Raw genomic sequence first — 13,119 nt, forward strand, 5'->3', positions numbered from 1 at the left:
AGCCTGTCATGAATTTTAAAAAATCCTGAAGGATTGCAGGAGTGGTTCTATGTCATATAAATGTGATAGAATGGTGTTATTAAAAAATGTTATAGTACAGTTTGAAATTAAAAATTAAAAGTATATTATGCCATATTATAGTTTGACATTAGAAATTCATAGTATACTATGCCGTAAAACAATATAACATAGTACAGTATATCATAAAATGTGTATTAAAAAATGGTAGTATACTCTGCCATACCAGTGGTAGTATTTGATCCCACTCAGCTATCAGATTGTCACATTATGTCATAAATAATCTCATAAAAAGGTCAGTATAGTATTCCATAAAGATGTCTTAAAAAGTGAAAAAAAAATCAATATTATGTTATAAAAATGTCATAATATAGCATTTTATAAAAATAAATAAAAATCATATATAATAAAAATGTAACACTAAAGTATGTATAGAAAAGTCATATAGTATGCCATAAAAACATGATAAAGTATGTGATTAGAAAGTTCTATTAAAGTGTGCTATTAAAATGTAAAAAAAGGCCATATAGTAGTATGCCATAAAATGTCATAGTATAGTGTCATAAAAAATACCATAGATGTCCGCTAAAATATGCTATACAAAAAAAATCAAAATGAAGGATGTCATTGAAAAGTAATTTAATACTGTAGTATGCTAGTAGTAATCAATGAAAGTTCAGTATTGAGGGAGGCGGATGCAACCGGGAGCCGCGAAACGAGCTAAAACGGTAACGGGGGCAAATGCGTCCCGTATAAGTTTGCGCATTAAAAGTGCTTTTTTTCGCCACTGACTGGTTCAGATCGCCAGTGTTATCTCTGTAAATAGCATACCAAGCGTTTCCCTTACCTCTGGGCTGTGACATCATCTCACAAGAGCTTTGCTTGTTGCCGGAGCTTTGCTTGTTGCCGGAAGAAAACAGAGGAGCCATGCTGAGCGCCGCTCATGGCATGGCTCTGGTTGTCCCGGAGTACAGTTGAGAGTTTTACTGCATCTATTGAAAACGATGGTTCGTGTTTGTGCTTATCCGAATTGCAAGAACAGGATGTCGCGCAACACCCCTCTGTTGGATGGCGAGATGCTGAAGTTGTGGCTAGTTGTGCTACAAATGGATGCTAACACTCCTGTCCAGACACTGCACCTTGCAGACCATCGGGTCTGCAGTGCTGACTTCTCCCAAGATGACTACTGCCAGCTGAAGAAGAGAAGACATCCAACCCCGAAACACCGAAGAAAACGTCTGTCCCACGAGTAGGGAGAGCTACAGACACAGGGAGCAAAGCTCTCGCGAGATGACGTCACACAGCCCAGAGGTAAGGGAAACACTTAGTATGCTATTTACAGAGATAGCACTGGTGATCTGAACCAGTCAGTGGCGAAAAAAAGCACTGTTAATGCGCAAACTTATACGGGACGCATTTGCCCCTGTTACCGTTTTAGCTCGTTTTGCGGCTCCCGGCTGCATCCGCCTCCCTCAATACTGAACCAATTTTAGAACGAGTTGTACCTATGAATCATATGCACACGTACACATGGGGAAATAGGGCCCAGGTTGAAAAATATTTAAGTTATCCTTTAAGTATGTCATAAAAAAGGCTAATAGAGTATACCATAGAAAATGTCATACGATAGTATGTCATAAAATTGTCAGAAAGTCATAGTGTATTATGCTTTAGAAATGTCATACTATAGTATGTTATGAATAAAATGCCAAAGGAAATATGTCATCCAAAAGTATGTCATAAAATGTCATGAAGTCATAGTATATTATGCCATAGAAAAAATGCCATCAAAATATAGTACTGAAGTATCATGGAGAAATCATGTTAAAAATCATGATTAAGTATGTCATTAAAAAGTCATAGTAAGTAATAAAAAATGTCATAAAAACATCATTGTAGAGTATGCCATGAAAAACCATGATAAACACATAATAGTATCATATATCATAATATATCATAAAATAGTTTGCTATTAAATTGTTGTTTCAATAAGGTCATACTACAGTATGTGATAAAACTCATAAAGTCATAATACAGTATGACAAAGAAAATTATATAGAAAATAAAATTTTCATGAAAATTTTAGTCATAGTATAATATGCTATAAAAACGCCATACTGTCATAGTATATAAGCCATATAAATGTTATACTAAAGTATGTAATAAAATACCATGAAGTCATATTACAGTATGCCAAAAAAAGTCATATTATAATGTTATGAGACACTGCCAAAGAAAATGTCATACCACAGTATGTCATTAAAAAAGCCCCAAATATGTCATACCAAAGTATGTCATAAAAAAGTCATAGTATAGTATGTCATTAAAATGTCATACCATAGTATTTTATTATAGAAGGCCAAAAATTGTCATACTAGTCATTGTACAGAAAAAATGTCATATTATAGTATGCTATAAGAGAATACCAAAAAAATGTCATACTAAAGTATGTCATTAAAAAATGCCAATGAAGATCTCATACAGTACTAAAGTATGTCATAAAAAAGTCATAGTATAGTATGTCATTAAAATGTCATACCATAGTATTTTATTATAGAAGGCCAAAAATTGTCATACTAGTCATTGTACAGAAAAAATGTCATATTATAGTATGCTATAAGAGAATACCAAAAAAATGTCATACTAAAGTATGTCATTAAAAAATGCCAACGAAGATCTCATACAGTACCAAAGTATGTCATAAAAAAGTCATAGTATAGTATGTCATTAAAATGTCATACCATAGTATTTTATTATAGAAGGCCAAAAATTGTCATACTAGTCATTGTACAGAAAAAATGTCATATTATAGTATGCTATAAGAGAATACCAAAAAAATGTCATACTAAAGTATGTCATTAAAAAATGCCAACGAAGATCTCATACAGTACCAAAGTATGTCATAAAAAAGTCATAGTATGCCACTGAAAATGACACATTATACAGTAGGTCATAGATGTCATAATATAGTATGTAATTATAGAAAGCCCCAAAAAGTGTCATAATATAGTATGTAATTATAGAAAGCCCCAAAAAGTGTCATAATATAGTATGTAATTATAGAAAGCCCCAGAAATGTCATACTATAGTATGTCATTTTAAAAAGCCCCAAAAAGTGTCATACCAAAGTATGTCATAAAAAAAGTCATAGCATATTATGTCATTATAAAATGCCAACGAAAATCGCGTACTAAAGTATGTCATAAAAAAGTCATAGTATGCCATTGAAAATGACACATTATACAGTAGGTCATAGATGTCATACTATAGTATGTAATTATAAAAGCCCGAAAAAGTGTCATACCAAAGTATGTCATAAAAAAGTCATAGTATGTCATTATAAAAAGCCGAACAAATGTCATACTAAAGTATGTCATAAAAAAGTCATAAAAAAGTCATAGTATAGTATGTCATAAAAATGCTATAATATAGTATGTTATAAAAATGTCACAGTTTGCCATAGAAAATGACATATTGTATACTGGTATAATCATAAACTAGTCCATACCCATTGGTAGCTTTGTCACCTTCTACCTATGCCACTCCTCAATGCCTATGTGAAGTTTCACATAGATTGACCACGTCAGCGAATAGAAAAACGTGGGACAGACAGAATGACTGACTGACAGAATGACACACCGACAGTTTCCATGATTATGTACAGCATACCATACCATGACTTAGTCATACCAAAAATTAGAAAAAAAACCCCCAAACTTTCGGCCACAGGGGGAGCCACAGCGATCGGTCGCATTTTAGCCATTTTTAAGCATTTTTCTGTTGTTATAGCGCCACCCAGTTGCCAATTAGAGTTAAATTTCTCCAGTCACTTTGAGGCGTCCTGTTCTACATATCTACCAAGTTTAGTAAAAATCGATATAGCAGTTAGGCCTAGATAAGAAATTAGCTCTCTAGCTCCCCCATTTTGTTTGATGGGGTCAATAATGGAGGGGTCCCCTCAGATTATGTGTGGTCATATGCCTACAAAGTTGCGTTGTGATGGGTGAAACCCTTGAGATGTTATACACCTTTATGTGATGAGCCACGCCCTCCGCAATATTCATCGCCTTATAGAAGCTCAGTGTTAGTAAGTTTTCCAACTTTTGCCAAGAGGGAACTTTAGATATTGGTCTCCAGATTACATTCACTGAGTTTCATGTACAGTAGATCGCTCAAACTTCCTAGGAAGAGATCGATTTCAAGTGTTTTTCAAAAAATTCAAAATGGCGGAAAATCTGTATAATCACAAGTTATGGTTTCTGAGGCAAATTTGTTCCTCATGAGGAGAGGCATCTCTGTGCAAAGTTTCATGTCTCTGAGACATAGGGGCATGAGATATGCCCATTCAAAGTTTGCAATTTCAGTCGGTTGCTTTAGCGCCCCCCTTTGGCCAATTGATGTAATATTGCTTCACACTTCCACTGTGTGGAAGTGGATTGACCAAGTCAGTGAGGAGAAAAACGTGGAACAGACACAGCATCAAAAAAGGAAAAAATGATCCGCACACCGATAGAGCTCCCATTAATCCATGATTTATTTTCTGTCAAGTACAGACACAGCATGTCATAAAAAACTCATAGTATAATATGTCATAAAAAAGTCATAGTATAGTATGTCATAAACAAAAGTCATAGTATAGTATATCATAAAAAAGTCAAAATAATATGTCATAAAAATAAAAAAATGATGACATACTATAGAATGACATTTTTTATGACATACTATAGTATGTCATAAAAATGTCATACTATACTATGTTATTATAAAAAGCACAAAAGTGTCATACTTAGTATGTCATAAAAAGCTCAGTATAGTATGTCATAAAAAAGTCATAGTATATTATGTCATAAAAAAGTCATACTATAATATGTCATAAAAAGCTCAGTATAGTATGTCATAAAAAACTCATAGTATAATATGTCATAAAAAAACTCAGTATATTATGTTATAAAAAAGTTATAGTATAGTATGTCATAAAAAAGTCATACTAGAGTATATCATAAAAAACTCATAGTATATTCATTCATTCATTCATCTTCTAACCACTTCATCCTCTTGAGGGTCGCGGGGGGGCTGGAGCCTATCCCAGCTGACATCGGGCGAGAGGCAGGGTACACCCTGGACAGGTCACCAGACTATCGCAGGGCTGACACATAGAGACAGACAACCATTCACGCTCACATTCACACCTACGGACAATTTAGAGTTATCAATTAACCTAGTCCCCAATCTGCATGTCTTTGGACTGTGGGAGGAAGCCGGAGTGCCCGGAGAGAACCCACGCTGACAGGGGGAGAACATGCAAACTCCACACAGAAGGGCTCCCACGCCCGTGATTGAACCGGCAACCCTCTTGCTGTGAGGTGAGAGTGCTAACCACCACACCACCGTGCCGCCCTCATAGTATAGTATGTCATTGAGAAAGTCATACTATAGTAGGTCATAAAAAAGTTATACTATGTCATAAAAAAGTCATAGTATAGTATGTCATAAAAAGGCTATAGTATATAGTATAGTATAGTATATATAGTATGTCATAAAAAAACTCAGTATAGTATGTCATAAAGAGGCTATAGTATAGTATGTCATAAAAAAGTCATACTAGAGTATATCATAAAAAAACTCATAGTATAGTATGTCATAAAAACTCATAGTGTAGTATGTCAGAGAAAGTCATACTATAGTAGGTCATAAAAATGCCATACTATAGTATGTCATAAAAAAGTTATACTATGTCATAAAAAAGTCATACTATAGTATGTCATAAAAATGCCATACTATAGTATGTCATAAAAAAGTCATAGTATAATATGTCATAAAAAAGTCATAATATAGTATGTCATAAAAAAGTCATAGTATAGTATGTCATAAAAGTCATAGTATAGTTTGTCATAAAAAAGTCAGTGTAGTATCATAAAAAAGTCATACCACAGCATGTCATACCATAGTACATCATAAAAAAGTCATAGTATGTCATGAAAAAGTCATAGTATATTATGTCATAAAAGTCATACTAGAGTATGTCATAACAAAGTCATACTAGAGTATGTCATAACAAACTCATAGTATAGTATGTCATAAAAGTCATACTATGTCATAAAAAGTCATAGTTTAGTATGTCATAAAAAAGCCATACTATGTCAAAAAAAAACAACTCATAGTATAGTATGTCATAAACTCATAGTATAGTATGTCATAAAAAAGTCATACCGTCATAAAAACTCATAAAGACATAGTATAGTATGTCATAAAAAGTCATACTGTCATAAAAAAGACAGTATAATGTCATAAAAATGTCATTCTGTAGTAGATCATAAAAAAGTCATAGTATGTCATAAAAATATCATCGTATGTCAAAAATGCCACAGTATAGTATATCATAACAAACTCATAGTATAGTATGTCATAAAAAAGTCAGTTTAGTGTTATAAAAGTCATAGTATAGTATGTCATAAAAAGTCATACTATGTTATAAAAAACTCATAAAAAAAGATATACTATAGTATGTCATAAAAAGGCATAGTATACTATGTCATAAAAATGTCATAGTTTGCCATAGAAAATGACATATTGTATAGTTAATCATTAAAAAAGCCATAAAAAGTCATAGTATACTATCCTTTTAAAAATAATGTACAAGGATGATTATGCATTTAAAAAAGTCATAGTATGTTTATAAAAGTATATAAAAATGATGTATAAAAAGAAGTGATAGTAAGGTATGGCATAAGAAAAAAAGTCTTCCCAGACCCCCTCAGAGGGTTGGGTCAGGGAGGGTGTATGAGTCAGTGTATTCCTAGTGGAAATAATAGTCATTTTAAAAACTATGTGAAATATCCCACTCATCAAAGTGAGCTTCTCACTCAGTCACCAGCTGCTTATATGATGCATCGTTACCACAATCGTCCAACATTCTCAATAAACCCACATTTTTAAAATGTTTTTAATTTATAGTTGGAAAATTACATCTTTACATGAGCCCATTTAGATGTTACAGGCAAAACAGGCATCTATGAGTAACCACAGGCACACTATGGGCAGACTTGTACTATACTAGATAAAGCCACATGGAAAAGCTGTGGCCTCTGTTAAATATTGTATTTTTAAACTTCATCATTTTGAGGCAGTCTGCTTCACATAGTAACCAACCTGCATTTGGTCATTTTATGACACAGATGAGTCAAAGAAAAAAAAAAAGTATGGTAAATTTTGGGATTTTAGATATCCAACTTATGTACAGGTCATGGCTCATTTAAAACAGGGTTCCCATTTTTCCTTTATGTCCAAATCCACCAACCATTTGCTCTCTACACCCCACTGATTAACATCTGAAGCAGTGTCGACCCCAATTTCAACCAGTGCCATGCTTGACCATCACTGCGGAGCAAACTTCAGAGCAAACGGCATGTTGAATTCGGACATGTGGATACAACATCAAGTCTCTGACATAAAAATAGCCAAGGCATTCACACCATCACACAAACCCATACTTCTCCATGCTGCATCCTGTGTGTGTGTCAGTAGGGATTAATACAACCTGCCTTCCTCAGTTGCCCAGACATTAATTTGGGATATGGTTCTGGTTCTGCACAAAGCTATGCTACTGTTTCAGTACATTTCAGTAGATGATTAATCCTTTGCTGCAACACTTACTGGTGAAGAAGGACAAGAATTAACTGGTAGCTAGTACAGACAATGGAAAACCAACTTCTTTGTCCACACGGATACAAAGATGAGTTCAAGGAAGGACTTCAAGAAATATTTATTTGATAAAATTCAAGACTTTCCAGGCTATTGGGAACCCCGTAAACACAACCAAACAAGGACTGGATGCAGGATGGTTAGATTTTTCCAGGTTAGGATTTGATCTCAATGATCCCTTGTGCATGATGGCCATTTAACAAAAGAAAAAAAGAAAAAAGGGGGATTGGTGGGCATTGGAGGAAAATGTGTTTCCATGTACAGGAGGTACGTCATCTATTAATCGTCCGTAAGGTCCTGAACAAAAAGGACCTCGGAGCGGCTGAGTCCCGCCTCTTTCAATGTTGGAGGGTTGGGCTGCTCTTCAGTCGGAAGGCAGGGCAAGACTCGGCGAGGGAAGTTTGTAATTATCTGGAACTTCTCTGGGCTTTCTTTCAAAGAGAAGAGGAAGTCGTATATTACCTGTTAAAGAAAAAAAAATACCCAAGTGAATTGAGGGCAGTTGGATGAGCCTCCAGATACTTCGCTGTACACAGCACATCCTTTGACACTCGCAGCTTCTTATTTATTTGAACAAACTAGCCATTGTCAAATCTGAAAACAACTGGATAAATCAATCTGGGTCAATAAGGTGTGTACACAGGGTTTTGAACACAGTGATGCTCACCGTCAGAGACTGCCCAAAGAGGAATCGTCGCTCTACTCGAGTATCATTGGGCAGCTTAAACACTATTTTGACACTTTCTGGATCATCTGCAGGTGGCTCTGGGGGAAGACATTCTGACTTCCTCTCCTTCTCCTCTTCGAGTGTCTGGAATCAAAACAAAAATTGACAACATAAACCCAAAAAGAATTTTATGTTTTAATTATTTTTTAGAGATGACTGTCTCTACTAATTTAATTCATTGGTTGTGGTCTCCATGTATAGATCGGTATGTACAACATCAACTTAACAGAAAGTAGGACTCACTCGTCGTCTCCGCTCCTCGGCAAGAGCACTCTGTCTGACCTTCTCTTCCTCTTGCCTCAGCTGCTCCTCCTCCTCCCTTTTCTTTCGATCCTTCTCCTGGTCAGCACGGAGGGAGGCCAGATAGGCCTCGTCCTGCTGCTGCCTTAGCACTTGGGTCTGGTTCCTCTCCTCCCTGAAACAAAAAATAAAATCTGTACTTGTAAACTCTGAAATGTTTCTGGTCTACTAGCAGAGTGTGGCATTAAACAGAGAAAGATTTGAAAACATTAGTGCTTTGACTGAGTTCATTTACATGCACTATGGTATGCTTGGGTTTTGGAGGTTCCCTTTGATGTAATCAATGCATCACAGGGAGGTATGATTCATAACAGCGATTTGTCTGCTTACAGATGTATTGTTTCGACACCAAATCTGAAAGTAATTTTTTGCTAAAAATCAGATAACCGATCCCCACTGAGATTTGTGAAGCTAGATTTTAATCCTAACTGCAATGTTTATAATGAACCAAGTATCAAAGTGAAATATATAAACAGGTCTGTCTTTTAAATTAAACATTAGCAATATGTCTTTACATGCTTTGGACTGTAACTGTCAAACTGAAATAAACTGAATTGCTTGATCGCAGACACCAGGCTGTCACATTTTGAGCCTCAATCCTTATCTCAAAACCAACAGATATAACTTCCAGTCTTCTCCAATATAGATAAAGATGAGATGTCTCATATCGAGCACTTTAGCGTGAATTTATTGACATTCAGTACCTTTCAAGGCGCTCTGACATCAGATGTGTTTGGTTGGCATCCATGATGAAGGTGAGCTGATTGATGAGGTCCTCTGGCTGAATGAGACCCTCGAGCCTGCCCACCACTGTCATCTTGCGGTCCTTCAGCATTATCATGGCCAAGAATGGGTAGGTGTTCTCTCGCAATGCCTGGGACACTGAAACACACCCAAATATTACACTGTCAAATCTCACCATTTCAAGAATGCTGCAACTATATTTTTATTAATCTAATTTAGATTGTCAACTCTCTCTCTCACACACACACACACACACACACACAACAAACCATCCCACTTAGTCCTTGTGAGGGGTGTAACGGTTATGAAACCAAGACCAAACTGCGCCACAAACATCCCGCCCCGATTGTCGCATATCTTTTTAATACAGGACATGCACATAATGAAGTGTGATATTTCATATATTTGTCATGATCACTGCAACCCATGTTACATAGTCACTGACAGCGCAGATATGAAGTGGTGGGTTAAATAATACATTTGCATACCTCTGTAGCCCTCAGGCTTGCTGGTTGAGCATGCCCAAAAGAGCATTCGTGTGTTGAGGAAGGTTACGACCTCTTCTGTACATAACGTGGAGCTAGGAAGTGACAGATCAGCAGCACAGAACAAACCATTTACAAAGGGAACACCCTCTTCTGTGCACATGGATATACCAACACAGGTTATACATTAATAAACTAATATCAAACTAGAGCTAATGTGCCTTTATAACATATGGCAAACACCAACCAGACTGTATCTTCAGTAAAATAAATTCAAGCAACTGTATGACACAGCAACATGACAAAGCAACAACAGGTGCTGTGTAACAGCTGACACTAAGGTGAGTAAGGTAATAAGTACCATACCGGCAAAACTCGTCAGTGTCTTGATGATCCTCCCCATGAAGGTACACTAATAAGTAACGGAGCTCCCGTTTGGCATCATTCAGTGCCTACATGTTTCAGAGTGAACAAAAGCAACGCAAAACATTGTAATTTCATCTTGTCCAGAACTGTGAGCAGAACTGTATTTGAAATTGGGCATCTGTTCTCTGGTCTCACCTGGCTGTATGTTCCCTGGTAAAATACAGGATGCGACCGACCATACTTCTCCTCAAAACTATGAATGAAGGACACAACATCTCCAACAGGGTCTGTCACCCGACCACGAGGATCTGGCCTGATGAACCGCAGGGCAAACCTTGAAGAAAACAGAACATTGTGGTGATCAGTTACCTTCTTCTGTCCAGAAGCTCCAAGTTTAAATTAATGCGCTTGAATTACCTGAATATGTCCAGAAGTGTGTAATATGTAAATCTGAAAGGTAGCATTATCAAGTAGTAACTCCATCCTAGTAATCCCTGAAAAGAAGAACCATAGCACTACATTACATTTAAACAGTGGAAAATAGGTAGTAAACAAAATTCCACTTCCGTTTTGTGACATTAAGATGCAATGAAAAATTACGGAATCACATAGAACAAAAGAAACCACTTAGATTAAACCCTACTTAAGGACTGGCTTAAAGGTATACTATGCAGGATTGTGGGTTACAGTTTGTAAACATGCTTGCCAGCGAAAGCTTAAGTAAAAGCAAACCCCAGATTCTCTTTTAACTTCACTATATTTGCATTTTGCCTTTTGTATGCCTGCTGCTTATAGTCTGGCACCTGGTTGCTACCTTTTTATGAAGCCCCAACCTTACCTGAGCGCTGTGGGGGTAAACGCCCATAAATGTCCCAACCAAAAATACACCACCACACACTTCTAGTGGATTGTAAGAGATGAGTGGGAGAGATTTCTTCTGAGTCTATGCTTTGATTTTTAAGGAAAATCCTGCATAGTATACCTTTAAAGTCACACTAGAATTTGGCTGTGTGTCAGGCATTTGCAATAGTTTTACAGTATACTGTAAGAGAAATCTTGTATCTTGTTTTGTGCCGTAAATATAAATGACACCTATGCAGAAATCTGATCCCAAAACAAACATTAAGAGACATATGCAGACCTACCCTGGGTTGTGGCCTTGAGACGATGTAACTATATACTCTATGGTCTGCTGTATTGACCTGTAATGGTCTGGATGGTGGAGGGTTAAACACACTGGGCACTCCTTCCTGCTCATTAAGTCTGTCTTGTACTGCAGCCTAAAACACATAGATTTCAGCCCATCATATTAGAGTCATAAAAAAAAAAGACGGTTTAATCAAAGCAAGCCAACACAGTTCACAGCAATTGTATAAGAATTAAAATATAAACAGAGCCATGACAATGGAATTGTAAATCATGTGAGACTTTTAAATTGTGTTTTCCCCCATGTGACTAACCTCTATGTTCCAATTATGTTGCTCTAATGTTCGACGACATTGGTCCATTGACTCCAAACCAGTTAGATCCTGTTAAGACATAAAAAGAAAGTCAGTCTGAAGGCCTCATGTTGCTCAGGACAGCAGGTATGTACAGTCGGGACTTACTTCAGGGGCTTACAGGCTACCGGTTAGCTGTGGCAACTTCTTCATGTAAAAGTTGGCAAGAATCAACCAAAACTAAACTGGCACGGTTGTCAAAGACTTGAAATGAATTGATTAATGTAACTTAATACCTACTTTTCAGCTGGGCAGCTAACTAAACTCAAAATTAACGTCAACATGCACAGAGAAAAATCGTTTACCCCAAGCAGGCTGACGTTTATGGTTAACGTTAGCTAGCTCTCCACCACATCAACTAACGGAGAGCGTACCAATTATAGTCTAAATCAGCTAGCTTTAGAACAGGCTACTTATTGAACGAAGAGAAAATATGCATCACCCGTGTTTTCATAAAAACAATGATTTATCTTAACGTAGCTAAAAACTGTTGTGTTGTGTTGTGTCGCTGAGAAACTTCAGTGACAGCTCGATCTTGCCTGCTGTGCTAATGTTAACTCAGCAACTGTTTAGTAGGGAGCGTCAGTGCACATCTTCCGTTAGCCAAGTTAACGTAAAGTCACAGAAATCACATTAAAAACGCTGCACGAGTGATGCTGGTTGACAAAGATGAATTTAGTGTATGTCTTTGAGTAAAACAAAACAAACGTTAGGCTGTTTCTGTCCACCCATGGCCCTTGAAGTCTACTAACTTGTTAGCTAGCTTAGCTAACGTTAGCTAGCTTTGCTAACGTTAGCTATGACTCAAGTTGACGGGTAACGTTCGAGGGCTGGGGGGTAAGTTGACTGTGCAAAAAGCGTTAAAACACGCCCGGTTCCGCCTAAATACAGCGAGCCGGTGTCAACGATAGCGTATTAACATGTGAGGTTTCAAATGGAGACGTGTTAGTGTGGAATTTAGGCTGTCTACCTGAAACTGAAGGAGTTTTTCAGTCTGCGCCTGAGATAATTCTGGCTCCTCTGGCGCCGCCATCTTACCTCGCCAATCATCTAGCAAGGCGTAACAACGTCAACTGTCTTTTCCTGATGCTGGCTGTGCTCTACTGACCTCTGCGGGCTGCTGCCGCCTAGCGGCCTGGAGGTGACCAGGAGCATCTCCACAGCGGTCTACTGTAACTATGGTCCACTGTGTGTTAATGTGTTAACTGCAAGTAAAAAAACACTCCACAAAAAACGAAAATAAGTAAACTTACAGAAATATAAAAAATTCGCCAATACA

The 13,119-nt window shown here is 36.9% G+C and overlaps 1 protein-coding gene across 1 annotated transcript; it reads right to left on the reverse strand.

Annotated features, from left to right (window-relative positions):
* Window positions 1-6,947: 6,947 nt before the first annotated feature.
* Window positions 6,948-12,937, reverse strand: faf2 (Fas associated factor family member 2). Its single transcript, XM_049586311.1, has 11 exons — window positions 12,811-12,937; window positions 11,802-11,870; window positions 11,487-11,621; window positions 10,759-10,835; window positions 10,537-10,675; window positions 10,342-10,427; window positions 9,979-10,070; window positions 9,451-9,628; window positions 8,690-8,861; window positions 8,387-8,530; window positions 6,948-8,181 (listed from the first exon to the last, which is right to left on the reverse strand). The coding sequence occupies exons 1-11, from the start codon at window positions 12,871-12,873 to the stop codon at window positions 7,999-8,001; spliced, it is 1,338 nt and encodes a 445-aa protein (XP_049442268.1). The 5' UTR covers window positions 12,874-12,937; the 3' UTR covers window positions 6,948-7,998.
* Window positions 12,938-13,119: the final 182 nt, after the last annotated feature.

This window comes from Epinephelus fuscoguttatus, linkage group LG9 (genome assembly GCF_011397635.1).
Source record: "Epinephelus fuscoguttatus linkage group LG9, E.fuscoguttatus.final_Chr_v1".
In the NCBI taxonomy this organism is placed as follows: Eukaryota; Metazoa; Chordata; class Actinopteri; order Perciformes; family Serranidae; genus Epinephelus; species Epinephelus fuscoguttatus.